The 14,341-nt window shown below is 42.1% G+C and overlaps 1 protein-coding gene across 3 annotated transcripts in view; it reads left to right on the forward strand.

Moving 5' to 3' along the window:
- Positions 1–4,264: 4,264 nt before the first annotated feature.
- LOC121539191 (runt-related transcription factor 3) overlaps positions 4,265–14,341 on the forward strand; it is an 84,562-nt gene continuing 74,485 nt past the window's right edge. Inside the window, exons 1-2 of one of the 3 annotated variants that reach the window (XM_041847508.2) lie at positions 4,265–4,534; positions 4,893–5,014. In XM_041847508.2, the coding sequence (XP_041703442.1) occupies positions 4,957–5,014 (58 nt within the window). In that variant the 5' untranslated portion in view covers positions 4,265–4,534; positions 4,893–4,956. The remainder of the gene's footprint in view (positions 4,535–4,892; positions 5,015–14,341) is intronic. The other 2 variants (XM_041847505.2, XM_041847506.2) reach the window with 2 other exon arrangements.

Genomic DNA, 14,341 nt, shown 5'->3' on the forward strand with positions numbered 1-14,341 from the left:
TGTGGGATCTTGTTCCAGTTATGGTATGTTTGTGTGCTACCTTGGACTTCACGTTTCGTTTGTTGTTTTGTCGTGAGTTTATTCGTTTAAATAAACATGTATGCTTATCACGCTGCGCCTTGGTCCTTCTCGTTCGTAAACGATTGTGACAAGAGGAGGAAAGTAGTGGAGGAGATTAGAGGAGGAGAGTAGAGGAGGAGAGAAGAGAAAGAATGTAGTTAAGGTGAGTAGAGGAGGAGATTAGAGTAGAAGAGTAGAGTAGGAGAGTAGTATATGAGAGTAAAGGTGGAGAGCAGAGTAGTAGAGTAGAGGATGAGAGTAGAGGAGTAGAGTAGTGGGGGAGAGTAGAGGAGGAGAGTAGTGGAGGAGATTAGAGGAGGAGAGTAGTGAACAAGCGTAGTGGATGAGAGTAGAGGATGAGAGTAGAGGAGGAGATTAGTATAGGAGAGTAAAGGAGGAGAGTAGAGGAGTAGAATAGAGGAGAATAGAAGAGGAGAGTAGAGAGGAGAGTAGAGGAGGGGAGTAGAGGAGGAGGGTAGAGGACAAGAGTAGAGCGGTAGAGTAGAGTAGAGGAGATAACAGGAGGAGGGTAGAGGGGGAGAGTAGAGGAGAGTAGTGGAGGAGAGTGGAGTAGAGGAGTAAGGGAGGAGTGTAGTGGAGGACAGTAATGGATGAGAGTAGTGGAGGAGAGTAGGGTAGTGGAGGAGAGTAGATGAGGAGAGTAGAGGAGAGTAGTGGAGGAAAGTAGAGGAGCAGAGAAGAGGAGAATAGTTGAGGAGAGTAAAGGAGGATAGTAGAGTAGGAGAGTAGAGGAATAGAATAGTGGAGGAGACTAGAGGAGGAGAGTAGAATAGGAGAGTAGTGGAGGAGAAGAGTAGAGTAGAGTAGAGTAGAGTAGAGTAGAGGAGGAGAGTAGAGGAGAGGAGAGTAGTGGAGGAGAGTAACGGAGGAGAGTGTAGTAGAGGATGAGAGTAGAGGTGGACAGTAATGGAGGACAGTAGAGGGGGAGAGTAATTGATGAGAGTAGAGGAGGAGAGTTGTGGAAGAGAGTAGAGGACCAGAGTAGAGTACAGGAGGAGGTTAATGGAGGAGAGTAGAGTACAGGAGGATGGTAGTGGAGGAAAGTATTGGAGGAGAGTAGTGGAGGAGAGTAGAGGAGTAGAGTAGAGCAGGAGAGTATTGGAGGACAGTAGAGTACAGGAGGAGGGTAGTGGAGTAGACTAGTGGAGGAGAGTAGAGGAGGAGATTAGAGGAGCAGAGTAGAGCAGTAGAGTAGAGTAGAGGAGTTAACAGGAGGAGGGTAGAGGGGGAGAGTAGAGAAGGACAGTAGATGAGGAGAGTAGTGGAGGAGAGTAGATGAGGATAGTAGAGTAGGAGAGTAGAGGAATAGAATAGTGGAGGAGACTAGAGGAGGAGAGTAGAATAGGAGAGTAGTGGAGGAGAGTAGTGGAGGAGAAGAGTCGAGTAGAGTAGAGTAGAGGAATAGAGGAGGAGAGTAGAGGAGAGGAGAGTAGTGGAGGAGAGTAGCGGAGGAGAGTGTAGTAGAGGATGAGAGTAGAGTTGGACAGTAATGGAGGACAGTAGAGGGGGAGAGTAATTGATGAGAGTAGAGGAGGAGAGTGGTGGAGGAGAGTTGTGGAAGAGAGTAGAGGACCAGAGTAGAGTACAGGAGGAGGTTAATGGAGGAGAGTAGAGTACAGGAGGATGGTAGTGGAGGAAAGTATTGGAGGAGAGTAGTGGAGGAGAGTAGAGTAGAGCAGGAGAGTATTGGAGGACAGTAGAGTACAGGAGGAAGGTAGTGGAGGAGACTAGTGGAGGAGAGTAGTTGAGGAGAGTAGAGGAGTAGAGTAGAGGAGTAGAGTAGAGGAGGAGTGTAGAGGAGGAGAGTAGTGGAGGAGAGTAGAGGAGGAGAGTAGCGGAGAGTGGATCAGGCTTGACTGTATGCTGGGAGTGACAGTACGACTCTGTTTTCTGGGCTGGATATTCAACTCAGAAAGACTCTTCACTAGAGCTGACATCTGTACATGTCAATCTCTTCACATAACATGTCAAACTTGTCCAAATTCAGGCCTGCATGTCTTATCCATGCTCTTTGGTACACTATATCATAGTTACACTGAGAGCTGTAATCTCCTGGTTGCCTGGCCAAGTGCGGGCTGCAGAGGTGTGAAAAGGATGCTGTGTTTTGTGTGAGATTATGTCAGAGGCCTGTAGTGGCCGAGGAGATGGACTGATAAAAGCTCTGGGACTCGTTGTGACCTCAGCCTTCGGTCACACTCCCTGACGCTGTGTTATTTTCCCGTCCCTGCGTTGCCGCCTAACCAACTGCAACTGCTAATTTACAGGCCAGGATGGGCTCTGAGGCACACAGACACACACAGACAAGAACGTTGAGCATACAGCCCTGTCCATCAATTAGCACATGAGCACGTGCTACACCTATATAAACATGTGTATATGGATCATAGATTTGCTCAATCATACACAACAATATTCACAAATGCATAAAACTCACAAGTAGCATATACAGATACAAGTGCACGCACACACACACACACACACACACACAGGTTGCCGAAGGTAACCATAGGTCACATGACTGTCCAGACAGTGGTTGTGGGTCGTGTTGTCCCGAGGCCAGACATGGTTAGTGTGACTGGGAGAGAGAGAGAGGAGAGAGGGGAAGTTTGGGCAGCTTGGCTGGCTAACGCTCACCCACCTACAGTATGACTCGCACATGCAGTGTCTAGTACCTCAGAGGGCAATGTCTGTGTCTCTGCCTACCTTTGTTTCTGTCTGTCTGTCTGTCTGTCTGTCTGTCTACACTCTTAGATAAAAGGGTTCCAAAATGGTTCTTCAGCTTTCCCTATAGGAGAACCTTTTTGGTTTCAGGTAGGACCCTTTTTGGTTCCAGGTAGAACGCTTTTGGGTTCCATGTTGGGTTCTACCTGGAACCAAAAAGGGTTCTTCAAAAGGTTCTCCTACAGTATGGGGACAACCGAAGAACCCCTTTAGGTTCTAGATAGCACCTTTTTTTCTAAGAGTGTATTTGTCTGTCTGTCTGGTTTGCATCCTGAATTTCTACATTTTTAGATTAGAAATGACAAATTAACATACGTACAGGGCTCTACAGGCTTCTCTTTTTAGAGCCCTGCCCAGAATATGAGTTTTCTGAAAGTGTCAAAACCACAATTAGGTTAAGTCCGGTTTAGATATTTGAGGGGGGAAAACTCTGCCAAATGGGCCTCAAGTAAATTCAGGTTTTGCTCAAAATCATAATGCTTTTTAGTAAGTTATGTAGTAGTGGATCTATGTTGATATATTTTCTAAATATTTAATAAACTTGTGTATTGTTCCTTTGTCCTGTATTACAGGCCTGAAATAAATGTCCCTAAATAATTGTTTTGTGTGACAGAAAGTAGGACAGTGTGTGTGAGAGAGAAATAGTAATACCAGAGTGGACAACAGAGCATAGGAGAGGAGAGGAGAGGAGAGGAGAGGAGAGGAGAGGAGAGGAGAGGAGAGGAGAGGAGAGGAGAGGAGAGGAGAGGAGAGGAGAGGAGAGGAGAGGAGAGGAGAGGAGAGGAGAGGAGAGGAGAGGAGAGGAGAGGAGAGAGCAAGGCTAAAGTGCTGGCACTGCCTCTTCTAATGAGGCTAAGATTAGGATACTATCAAGTGGTAAGTGGGGGTGGAGGGTTGGTTATGTAGGCCCAAAACCACCAGTTCTTACAAACACAGATGTGCAGTGAGTCAGACACATACACAGAAACACACAGTCTCTCTCTGAAAGCGCTCAGAGACAGAACCCTCTCTGCTTTGCTCTGCTTGTTTCCTCTCTGCTTGCGGCAGCAAACCCCACTCTACTCCCCACAGTCTACTCTCTCTCTCTCTTCTCTCTCTCTCTCTCTCTCTCTCTCTCTCTCTCTCTCTCTCTCTCTCTCTGTCTCTCTCTCTTATGCTCTCTGCCTCTCTATCAGTCTTCTTATTTCTGTTTCTCTTAATGTGTGTTTAATGTTTTTCCGGTTGTTCACATTGGGTTTCGGCACTCTCTGATAGAGTGTCGTAGTCCGCTGCCTGGTTTGAACTTAAAAGAAAATAGAAAATTCTATACTTGGCGAATCTTTGACCAATCAAAAGACAGAGAGAAAAGAGAGAGTGAAGGATAGAGCTGTGGAAAGTAAAAGCAAAGAGGAAAATTTTTATTTACACAGAGTAAGAACAAAAATAAGAGAGAGAGGAGGGGAGGAGAGGACCTGTGACCTCACGTGACATGTGACGCGGGCTCCACCACTCAAGGAGGGGAGCTGGAGGATGGCGAGGATACAGAGAGAGCTGTGGCTTTAGCCCGGCTCTAGCAAACACTGACGCTCCAGTCAGGCCACCACCGTGGGACACCACGTCTCCTGACAGAGAGAGAGAACCTAGGTAACCTCAGAGCCCCTGCCCACTGACGGACCGGACCACCACAGCACCACATCTCCCTGCCACCCTACCCCAGGCCGCTAACAGGACGTTCAGATCCGATACAGCAACGGTGAGTCCACTGGAAGGCCAGAGTCCTGGAGAGGGATGGTACCACTGCACCTCAGTGTAGCCACACTCTCCCTGACTCTCCCAGCCTATCATTCTCTCTCTCTCTCTCTCTCTCTCTCTCTTTCACTCCCTCTCACCCTATCATTCTCTCTCCCTCTCTCTCTTTCTTAATGTCTTATACCCCTGGTGCTGCAAACATATGCTGCTCTCTTTGCAGGCTTGTGGCTAGGGATTCCTGCGGTAGTCACAAACCCCAAATTCTTGGTTGCAAACGGGCTCTGAGTGCCAGGATCTGTCCTCTCTTGCTCTCCTCTCTCTCACTCTTTCATTCTCTCTTTCAACCCCCATTTCTCTCCAAGGTTGGTCATTATCAACTGTAGAGAGGGCTGGCGACGACTCTGGCACCACTTCAGGCACGAGGACATGGCTTCTAACAGCATCTTTGACTCCTTCGGCAACTACGGCCCCACTCTACTGAGAGGTAAGCACTCTCTCCTCCCCTCTATTCTCTCTCTCTCTCTCTTCTCTGTCACGTCTGTGGCTTGAGGTGTCAGAGAGAGAAGGATATTGGCGGCTCTGGCAGTCCCCTCGTTCCCAGTTGTTTAAAATGTGTGGCCTCGTCTGTTTGGCAGCAGAAGGAGTGTGAGGGTGTGTGTGTGTGTGTGTGTGTGTGTGTGTGTGTGTGTGTGTGTGTGTGTGTGTGTGTGTGTGTGTGTGTGTGTGTGTGTGTGTGTGTGTGTGTGTGTGTGTGTGTGTGTGTGTGTGTGTGTGTGTGCGTGCGTGTGTGTTTACTTCCAAAACAAAAGGGACAGCAACACTTCTAAAAGTGAAACTTTGTTTTGGTGTTTGAGTAGACCCTCTCTGGTAGCCTTCTACCACACACACTGAATGTCCTTAACGCTCCTATTAAATGGGTTGAGAGGAGGAATGGGTCCTTAACGTTCCTATTAAATGGGGTGAGAGGAGGAATGGATCCATACAGTAGCTGAGGCTGTTAGTGATAGGGTCCTTACAGCTTTGGGCCTCAGTGCTGTGTTTTATGTAGTCTTGATGGAGCACACCCATAATGGGCTTCTTACCACAGGCATCAAGAGGGAGGTTTTCTAGCTCACTGGGAGAATAAGAGGAAGGAAGGCTCCATCTGACCGGCCTTTACTGGAACACAGCAATACAATAAAACAGAAAGAGAAAAAACATTGGTCGGTCTCCTACACTACTTACAGGAGGTACTCTTCGCCTGTGTGGTGAGGTGAGTGCATTACACTCATGCTGAAGACTGCTCTTAATGAAGGAGCCATTTGTTTCCATGGTTACCTCAATCCAGCGGCCCTTACTTGGAAGTAAAGCCTACCTTGACTTCAAGTTAAGAGAGAATTGTTCAGCTAAAAGAATAAAACAATAAATTATACGATTATTTGATAATAATGTAGTAAAATTAGGTTACATGAAGTGATAGAAGATTAAATTCTGTTTTTAAGTTAGTGTTGTTGCGAGAGACCCTTAGCCAACACCTTGCACAGTTAATTCAAACCGTTTCAACAGTTAGATTTAGAAAAGTCAGATATTCTGCTGTGACAACCAGAACATACACTCCCTTACGTATTTATTTTAATTTGGCTCTATGATCCAGCATTTTGGATTTCAGATCAAATGTTTTATATGAGGCAACAGTACAGAATGTCACATTTTATTTGAGGATGTTTCCATACAAATCTGTTTTACCATTTAGAATGCACTTTATGTATCTACTCTCTCCATTTGAAGGTGTCATAAGTATTTGGACAAATTCACTTATAGTGTATTCAATTTAGTCAGAAGTTTAGTATTTGGTCACATATTCCTAGCACGCAAAGTCTACATAAAGCTTGTGACTCTAAACTTGTTGGATGCATTTGCAGTTTGTTTTAGTTGTGTTTCGGATTATTTTGATATTTATGCATCTGTAACTTTCTCACTCATCACTATTCACGATTCATTCATGATTATCCATAATCATGGTAGCATTGACATTAATGTAGAAGTATTCAGAAACATATTATATTCTTATTTACAATAAAAGTGACTCCAAAATGACCCAATACATTATTTCCCATTCATTTCTATTGGGCACAAGATAAACCGAAACACAACCAAAACAAACTGAAAATGCATCCAACAATTTTGTAGAGTCACAAGCTTGAGGAAGTCATTGCATGCTAGGATGGGACCAAATACTAAACTTTTACTACATTTTATACAATATAAGTGAATTTGTCCAAATACTCATGACACTTTCAAATGGGGGGACTAGATACATAAAGTGCTTTCATTTCTAAACGATAAAACAAATACCCTCAAATAAGTGGTGACATTCTGTACTGTGGCCTCACATAAAACATTTGCTCACCAATCCAAAATGCTGGAGTATAGAGCCAAATTAAAAGTTTTAGCTTCACTGTCCAAATAAATACATAGGGGAGTGTAAGTATTACATAGTTTCCTCTCTTTCTAGCTGCTTGAAAATTAGATTTTTATTATTTTGCTATCAATCTAAAAAGTCCCCAACATGCCATTTTAACGAGAGCACGTCGCTGTGAGAGTCACTGAGCCATTAATCTGAGGAGGTCTGGGAGATTGGTTCCCACTGTTTCTGCTACATCAAAAAATGGCACAAGAAATCTCCCCTTGATTGAGGCCTGGTTGTTGTGTTAATTAGAGACAGACACAGGAGAAGTACTACCAGCTCCTAATTGTTTGCAGAATATATCTTAAAATCTCTGGAGCCCCGGTTCCCCCTCTACACACACGATCACACACACACTCCCATCTGCCGCTCATATGAGAACAAGCCTCTGATATCCCTACTGGAACCACAGTACAGTGCGTAGAGTGACAGAGGATGGTGTTTCAGTGTTCTCACAGCTCAGACAGATACTCAGTCATTTATAGTTTCCTCTTGACAAAGCCGCATCTCTGCACTATATATTTCTCTCTCTCTCTCCTTACTCCTCTCTCTCTCTGCTTTACTATATCTTTCTCTCTCTCTCTCCTCACTCCTCTCTCTCTCTGCTTCACTATATATTTATCTCTCTCTCTGGATCACTATATCTTTCTCTCTCTCTTATTCATCCTCTCTTTCTGCATCCCTCTCATCTCTTCATTGTTTATTATCATGCAGTCGTGAGCGTGAGGTTATGGTTGTTGGTTGATTATTCTCCTTTCAAGTATTACGGCCTTATTTAACATGTTACTCTCTAATGTCTGAATAAGGACTGACTTGGGATCAGATCTCATACTTAGTGGGGTTTTTATGTAATGCGCTTCGGATGCTTGATTTAGTTTTTCAGCAGTATCACTGTAGCGAGCAGGGAAAACTGATGTGCATGCAAAAGATAGGCTGGAAAAAAATAGAGTGTTTAAAGCTGTAATCGCCATTGGAAATCATTAGTGAATATGCAATATCCTTTTACAATTCGTTCAGCTGAGAAAATGAAACCAAACTGTAACAGAACAAAGGCCAAAAGTCATTAAATCCTCCAGTTCAATTTGAAAGCATTTCAAATAAAGACTACCTCATGTAAGCAAAATACTCTGGCGGTTAGTTTAACAACTTGCATTACACAGGCGTAGCAATTTGGCCAAGATCTTCTTTTTTTTCGATTTAAATCAAACTGTAATCAAGGAGACTGCTTAATGTTTGTGGATGACTGTATGCTTTCAAGTCTTGACTTTAATCCTATGATACATGAGTCCTAAATGGAAATGTGGATGTATAAATCATTTCAGAAGTCATACATTTTCTAGCTTGACTAGTTCAGAAAATTGTCAACATCTAAGGTTCTTCATAATTGTTTCAAGATCTATCTCTAATGATTAGCAACTCAAGAGAGATACTGTATAGCCTACCCTTTGATTAATATGTGTTCAGAAATGATCTGAATATATAAATAAAAGCACGCACAGAAACCCTGTCCATTTGCAGTTATAGAATGATATTCTTAGTTCCATCACATTAAGCAGCAGCATATCTCACGCTGAGAAGTGAACACATGTGAGCATGTGATGTGCATCATCTGATGCGCTTTGTGTGAGAAAAGAATGTGCTTCACCTCAAAAACCTCACTCTTGCAGCACAGAGAAGGGGGAGAGAAAATAGAGAGAAAGGAGCGAAGAGAGGTGAGAGAGGGACACTGAAGCTCTCACGGTATTTATAATACTATGTCAGTTAGTACACTATGGCTGAGTGTAAGTGTGTGAGATGTAGAGGCTCTCTAAAGGCGCTAATCTGATACAGACTAACAGAGCTCCTGTCATTCCCCGATAATAACCACAATGAGGTTACACCTGCTCCTCTCTCACAACAGACCTATTATCCAGACACACACACAATCCAACCATTACTGGAGATATAACCATTTGAGGTATGCTAAATACTCACATAACTAAAATTAACAGCTTGGTATCCCAAATTCTGGCAATTTAGTCAATACGAGGAAAGAAAAGCCCACACTTACTTTATGTGGAGAACATTTTATACACTTTTATTGGGTTACAAACCTTCCACTTTGGCTGTATTCAGTGTTTGAGCCAGGTGATGTACCTGGTTTACAGTGAGTCTGATTGGGCATGGGCACTGGGTCATATCCCTGGCTTGGTTCCCTGACTGATTTTCCTCCTAGTTGGAAGGGAAGCTTGTTTTCCCAGCAGGCCCTTTAGACAGGAGGACATTTAGAGTGTAACGCTCATGGGAGCGAGTTCCTTTGTGTAAGAAAAAAGGCCTCAGTTTATTAGGATGGGAATGGTTTTATATGTTTGGCTTGTTGTACTGTATGAATGAAAGTTTGTTTCTGTGTGAGAAACGTACAATGCTTCGCCACAGTAGTAGTGAGGTTGTTTTGGTGGATTCTGGGAGGTGGTCTGGTTAGTTCTACAACTCGGAAATGAAAAGCTGAAGGAGTCATGACTGTTAGAATTGTGTGAGAAACAGAAACTTTGGGTAAAACCCTCAAATTAAATCTCTAACATTACGGATAAGCCTCAAGATGAATTTAACGAAAGGATCAGATCTTTAATGCCAAAATGTCCCGAAAAAAACATAACAACAATGTTATTGTGGCAGTGTCATAAGTTACTAGACAGTAGCTTACTATCAAAAGTGTAGAAATCTGCAGTGAGGAAGAATGGCCCCTAGGGAATTTATTAATCACTTAGACATGTGGTGTGTTTTTTCCTCCCTCCTAAATTAATAATATACTTAATTGGAAGCCAGTCAAAGCCTTTCTGCTGATCGTCAGGCCTTCAATGCCAAAACATGGAGATTGGCTGAGTGAGCTGAAATCTGTAACCAGATATTAAGAGTTTCAATACTCAAAAAGCTAGGCAAATAATAAAAAAACTCACAACGGCCACCGAGTAGCGGAATCCTGTCTCCAATTTAGCCGAGTATAATATCTATTTATAAAACTCTGAGGGCATATTGGATGGGAGCAACGCTCTGGACTTGATTAGTGCTGTAAACGTTTGAGGTACTTTTTTACTTTTTGGACTGTCTCGTCGTTTTCACCGTCTGTCAACACCCATTGATGGGAAATACCTTCAGGGGTCGCCAACAAGATGGCTTCCAGGTAGAGGAAGGGAGGACACATTTGCTGATTATGTGGTCAATCAATCCCCAAACCCCATCTCCCCTAAATTGTTTGACTGAGCATGCTAAACTCTATATAACATTGGTCAAGGTTAAAGTTGTGTTGTAGTAAATAACATTTTCTGGTGGTCGACCGGCAACCACAAGGGCTAGTTTGTCTCCAGTCTGATAATGTGGATATTTACTGTACACTCTTAGAAAAAAGTGTTCCAAAAGGGTTGTTCGGCTGTCCCCGTAGGATAACCTTTTTTGGCTCCAGGTAAAACCCTTTTGGGTTCAATGTAGAACCCTCTGTGGAAAGGGTTCTACATGGAACCCAAAAGGGTTCTACCTGGAACCAAATAGGGTTATTCAAAGTGTTATCCTATGTGGACAGCTGAAGAACCTTTTTAGGTTCTAGATAGCAGTTTATTTTCTAAGAGTGCAGGCTGTTGGTCTTTCGGTTCAAATTTTGTTTGGACAAATAAGTATTTTGGAAAGGCGAACAACTTCTATTTCCATCAACAAACGTCACTGGATGGGTGACCAACATGTTTCTGAAATGAATCTTGAAAACAAACTAAAGATAGACTTTGCATAGCATGGCATGGCTGGTGTGTATTGTGAATATGATCTGATGCTGGTTCTGGGCCAGTAGGCCATTGTGACAGACTGGATGAAGAATGAAGAAAACTGTGTGTGGCGTCTCAGCCCCTTTAGTACAGTTCATCCAGAGTTAGCCTGCACGTTAAGAGCAGCTCCCTGATTGTGTATGGCAGTTCTGAGGAGACTGAACTCTGTGAATGTATGCTAAATACATTACCACAACACCCTCAGACGAACAAAAATAAGAAAATATGTATTATACCCTTACATAATAATTACGGAGCGGCAGAATGAAATAATTGGTATGGTGAGAGACACAAATGTCCAAGTCTGTCATGATACAATGCACTGGGATGTCAGCACAATTTATAACGTCTAGAAAAGTTATTTTAACTGGGACCCTTCAATGTGGAAAATAAATATTGGAACAAGAACACTAGCATGCAGGCAGGAAAGTATTCAGACGATTACAATATGTGGATAACTGGATAATGAGATGGAAATGATCAAAATATAATTTTCTGTTTGATTTTCATAAGTCTACCATCTACTGTATATGGCTCCAATATTCCGACGAGTCATTTCTTTACGCTTAATTACCTACTCTTATGAGCTGATAATATTTCATTAGGCCTTTATGGTGGTGTTGGTTAAATCCACATTGTTACTATCATGCTCTTAATGACCTCATCCCTTTTGTCTGAGAGACAATTGACTTATGAACAAACCCAGGCTCGTAATGTTTTATGTCACTTACTATGCAGTTGTATAACATATGCCCTAAGCCACAGCTTGTTTCCTACACTGAGGCAGCTGACATTTAGGGACAAGCAACCGTCTAATACCACCAGTGATTATGGCATGGTGACCTAAGTGTGGCAATAATGAAGTTACAGGAAGATGATATATGTGCTATGAAGTCTTAATTGCCACGTCATTAAGTGTTTATTACCATGTAATTAACTATGATTTCAACATTTCACAAACAAGTCTCTAGTTAGGAGTGTTGGGCTAATGAAGGTGATATTAGGTCATAACCAACAACTAATTTACAGGAAATTAAAGAGTGAAAATTAAGAAACTTCTTGAATATAAATTAATTATATATAGTTTGTCAAGCTACCTTGTGAACAAAAAACCCCAAAACTAGACAAACATTTGAGTCCATATGACCTGAATTTGAAACTTCTACAGCATGTTGTTGATTTTCAGAAGGCATGACCCCTCCCTGCATGCTTAGTAATACAGTTAAACAGATGTTTTGAAAAACATCCTATCTGTAGCCACAACATAAAGAAGAATCATCCCATTTAGCATAGTGTATGACAACTAGTTTTATTTTCACATACAGTTTATTTCAGTTGCCTATATACAGTATGACACATCTGGCTTTCAATGTGGAGACATGGAGCAATTCAACAGCAAAAACAAAAACAGGTCAAAATGAACGTTAAAACTGATGCCTCTTTTTCCTTCATTACAAAAAATATTTAATCATGCTCAAAACATCCACAGCCCATCCCTCTTCCCAAAAGCAATAAAAAAAAAAAGTTAATTACGGTGGAGGAAAAATGCAGATAATGATAGGATATAGAAGCTGCAGGCTATGAAATTGTTTTCCTTTTATTTTTTTCTCTGTTTTTCAAAGAAATATCTCAAGTTGTTTACGTTTAGTTAATTGTCTTTGGTGCAATAAAACACACGATTTAGGGATGTGACAACCTGCCCCAAAATGTAAAGAAGTTATTTAAAGAGATGAACATTTCAGAAATGGGAATTCTTACTAGTTGGCTATTTGGACACCATATTAGTCACAGTGAAACTGTCCTCTGTGAATTGAACCCTCTTTAATGTACAGTACTTTAAGTCTATATTTGGCAGATATAAGGGATTTGGCTTTTATATTAAGGTCTTCAAGCAAATGCCAGTCAATTGAGTGTTGGTGGTCATAATGTATTTTACAGGTCATTCAGCTTTACCAGTCACAGGATTTGGGGAATTTCTACTTGTATAGCATTTAGATACCATGGCGAGGCACAGTGTTTTGTCAAATAGGTAGTTAAAAATGAACAACAATGCTTGTATACTGAAACTCAATAGTGAAATGGCCATTCTACAATGGGTTAGTCAAAACAAGCACTGTGATTGGTTGAGACGCATTCTAAGCCATACTAAAAATTCAATTTAGCACAGGTAAGCCGATGACGCAAAAATGGGAATCTTGTTTTCTGTTCCATCTGAGAAATCCCTGCTCATCCACTGTCCCATCAGCCAAGCCAGTCAATTCATTAACTTGATCTCCACTGTAAAGGCCATCTAAACATTATTTCCCCTTGCTTCTAGCCTAACATTTGGTAGCAACAATGGGGGTTTGTACAAATGTTTGCTGTCTGTCTCAAATTTGGACTCCAGACCAAAGGACACATTTCCACCGGTCTAATGTTCATTGCTCGTGTTTCTTGGCCCAAGCAGGTCTCTTCTTCTTATTGGTGTCCTTTAGTAGTGGTTTCTTTGCAGCAATTCGGTGTCACGATCGCCTATGAAATACGACCAAAGCGCAGCGTTGGGAGTGAACATGACTTTAATGTAGAAATAACGACAAAACAAAACACGATCCGTAACGTCCTCAGTACATCGACTGAACATAGAACAAAAACCCACAAACAAACAGTGAAACACAACAGTATATATATGGCTCCCAATCAGAGATAACGAGCCGACAGCTGACACTCGTTACCTCCGATTGGGAGTCATTGACCAATCACCACTAAACACAAACAAAATGAAACTCACCCAACCACAACACCACCAAATGAGATACACCCTGGCTCTAACACACAGTCCTAGAACCAGAGTGTGACATTCGGCCATGAAGGCCTGATTCACACAGTCCCCTCTGAACAGCTGATGTTGAGATGTGTCTGTTGCTTGAACTCTGTGAAGCATTTATTTGGGCTGCAATTTCTGAGGCTGGTACCTCTGATGAACTTATCCTCTGCAGCAGAGGTAACTCTTGGTCTTCCATTCCTGTGGCGGTCCTCATGAGAGCCAGTTTCATCATAGTGCTTGATGGTATTTGCGACTGCACTTGAAGAAACTTTCAAAGTTCTTGACATTTTCCGTATTGACTGACCTACATGTCTTAAAGTAATGATGGACTGTCGTTTCTCTTTGCTTATTTGAGCTGTTCTTGCCATAATAGGGACTTGGTCTTTTACCAAGTAGGGCTATCTTCTGTATACCCCCCCTACCTTGTCACAACAAAACTGATTGGCTCAAACACATTAAGACAGAAATAAATTCCACAAATTAACTTTTAAGAAGGCACACCTGTTAATTGAAATGCATTCCAGGTGACTACCTCATGAAGCTGGTTGAGAGAATAACAAGAGTGTGCAAAGCTGTCATCAAGGCAAAGGGTGGCTATTTGAAGAATCTCAAATATAAAATATATTTTCATTTGTTTAACACTTTTTTGGTTACTACATGATTCCATATGTGTTCTTTCATAGTTTTGATGTCTTCACTATTATTCTACAATGTAAAAAATAGTTTTTAAAAATAAAGAAAAACCCTTGAATGAATAGGTGTGTCCAAACT

This window comes from Coregonus clupeaformis, chromosome 25, assembly GCF_020615455.1.
Source record: "Coregonus clupeaformis isolate EN_2021a chromosome 25, ASM2061545v1, whole genome shotgun sequence".
NCBI lineage: Eukaryota > Metazoa > Chordata > Actinopteri > Salmoniformes > Salmonidae > Coregonus > Coregonus clupeaformis.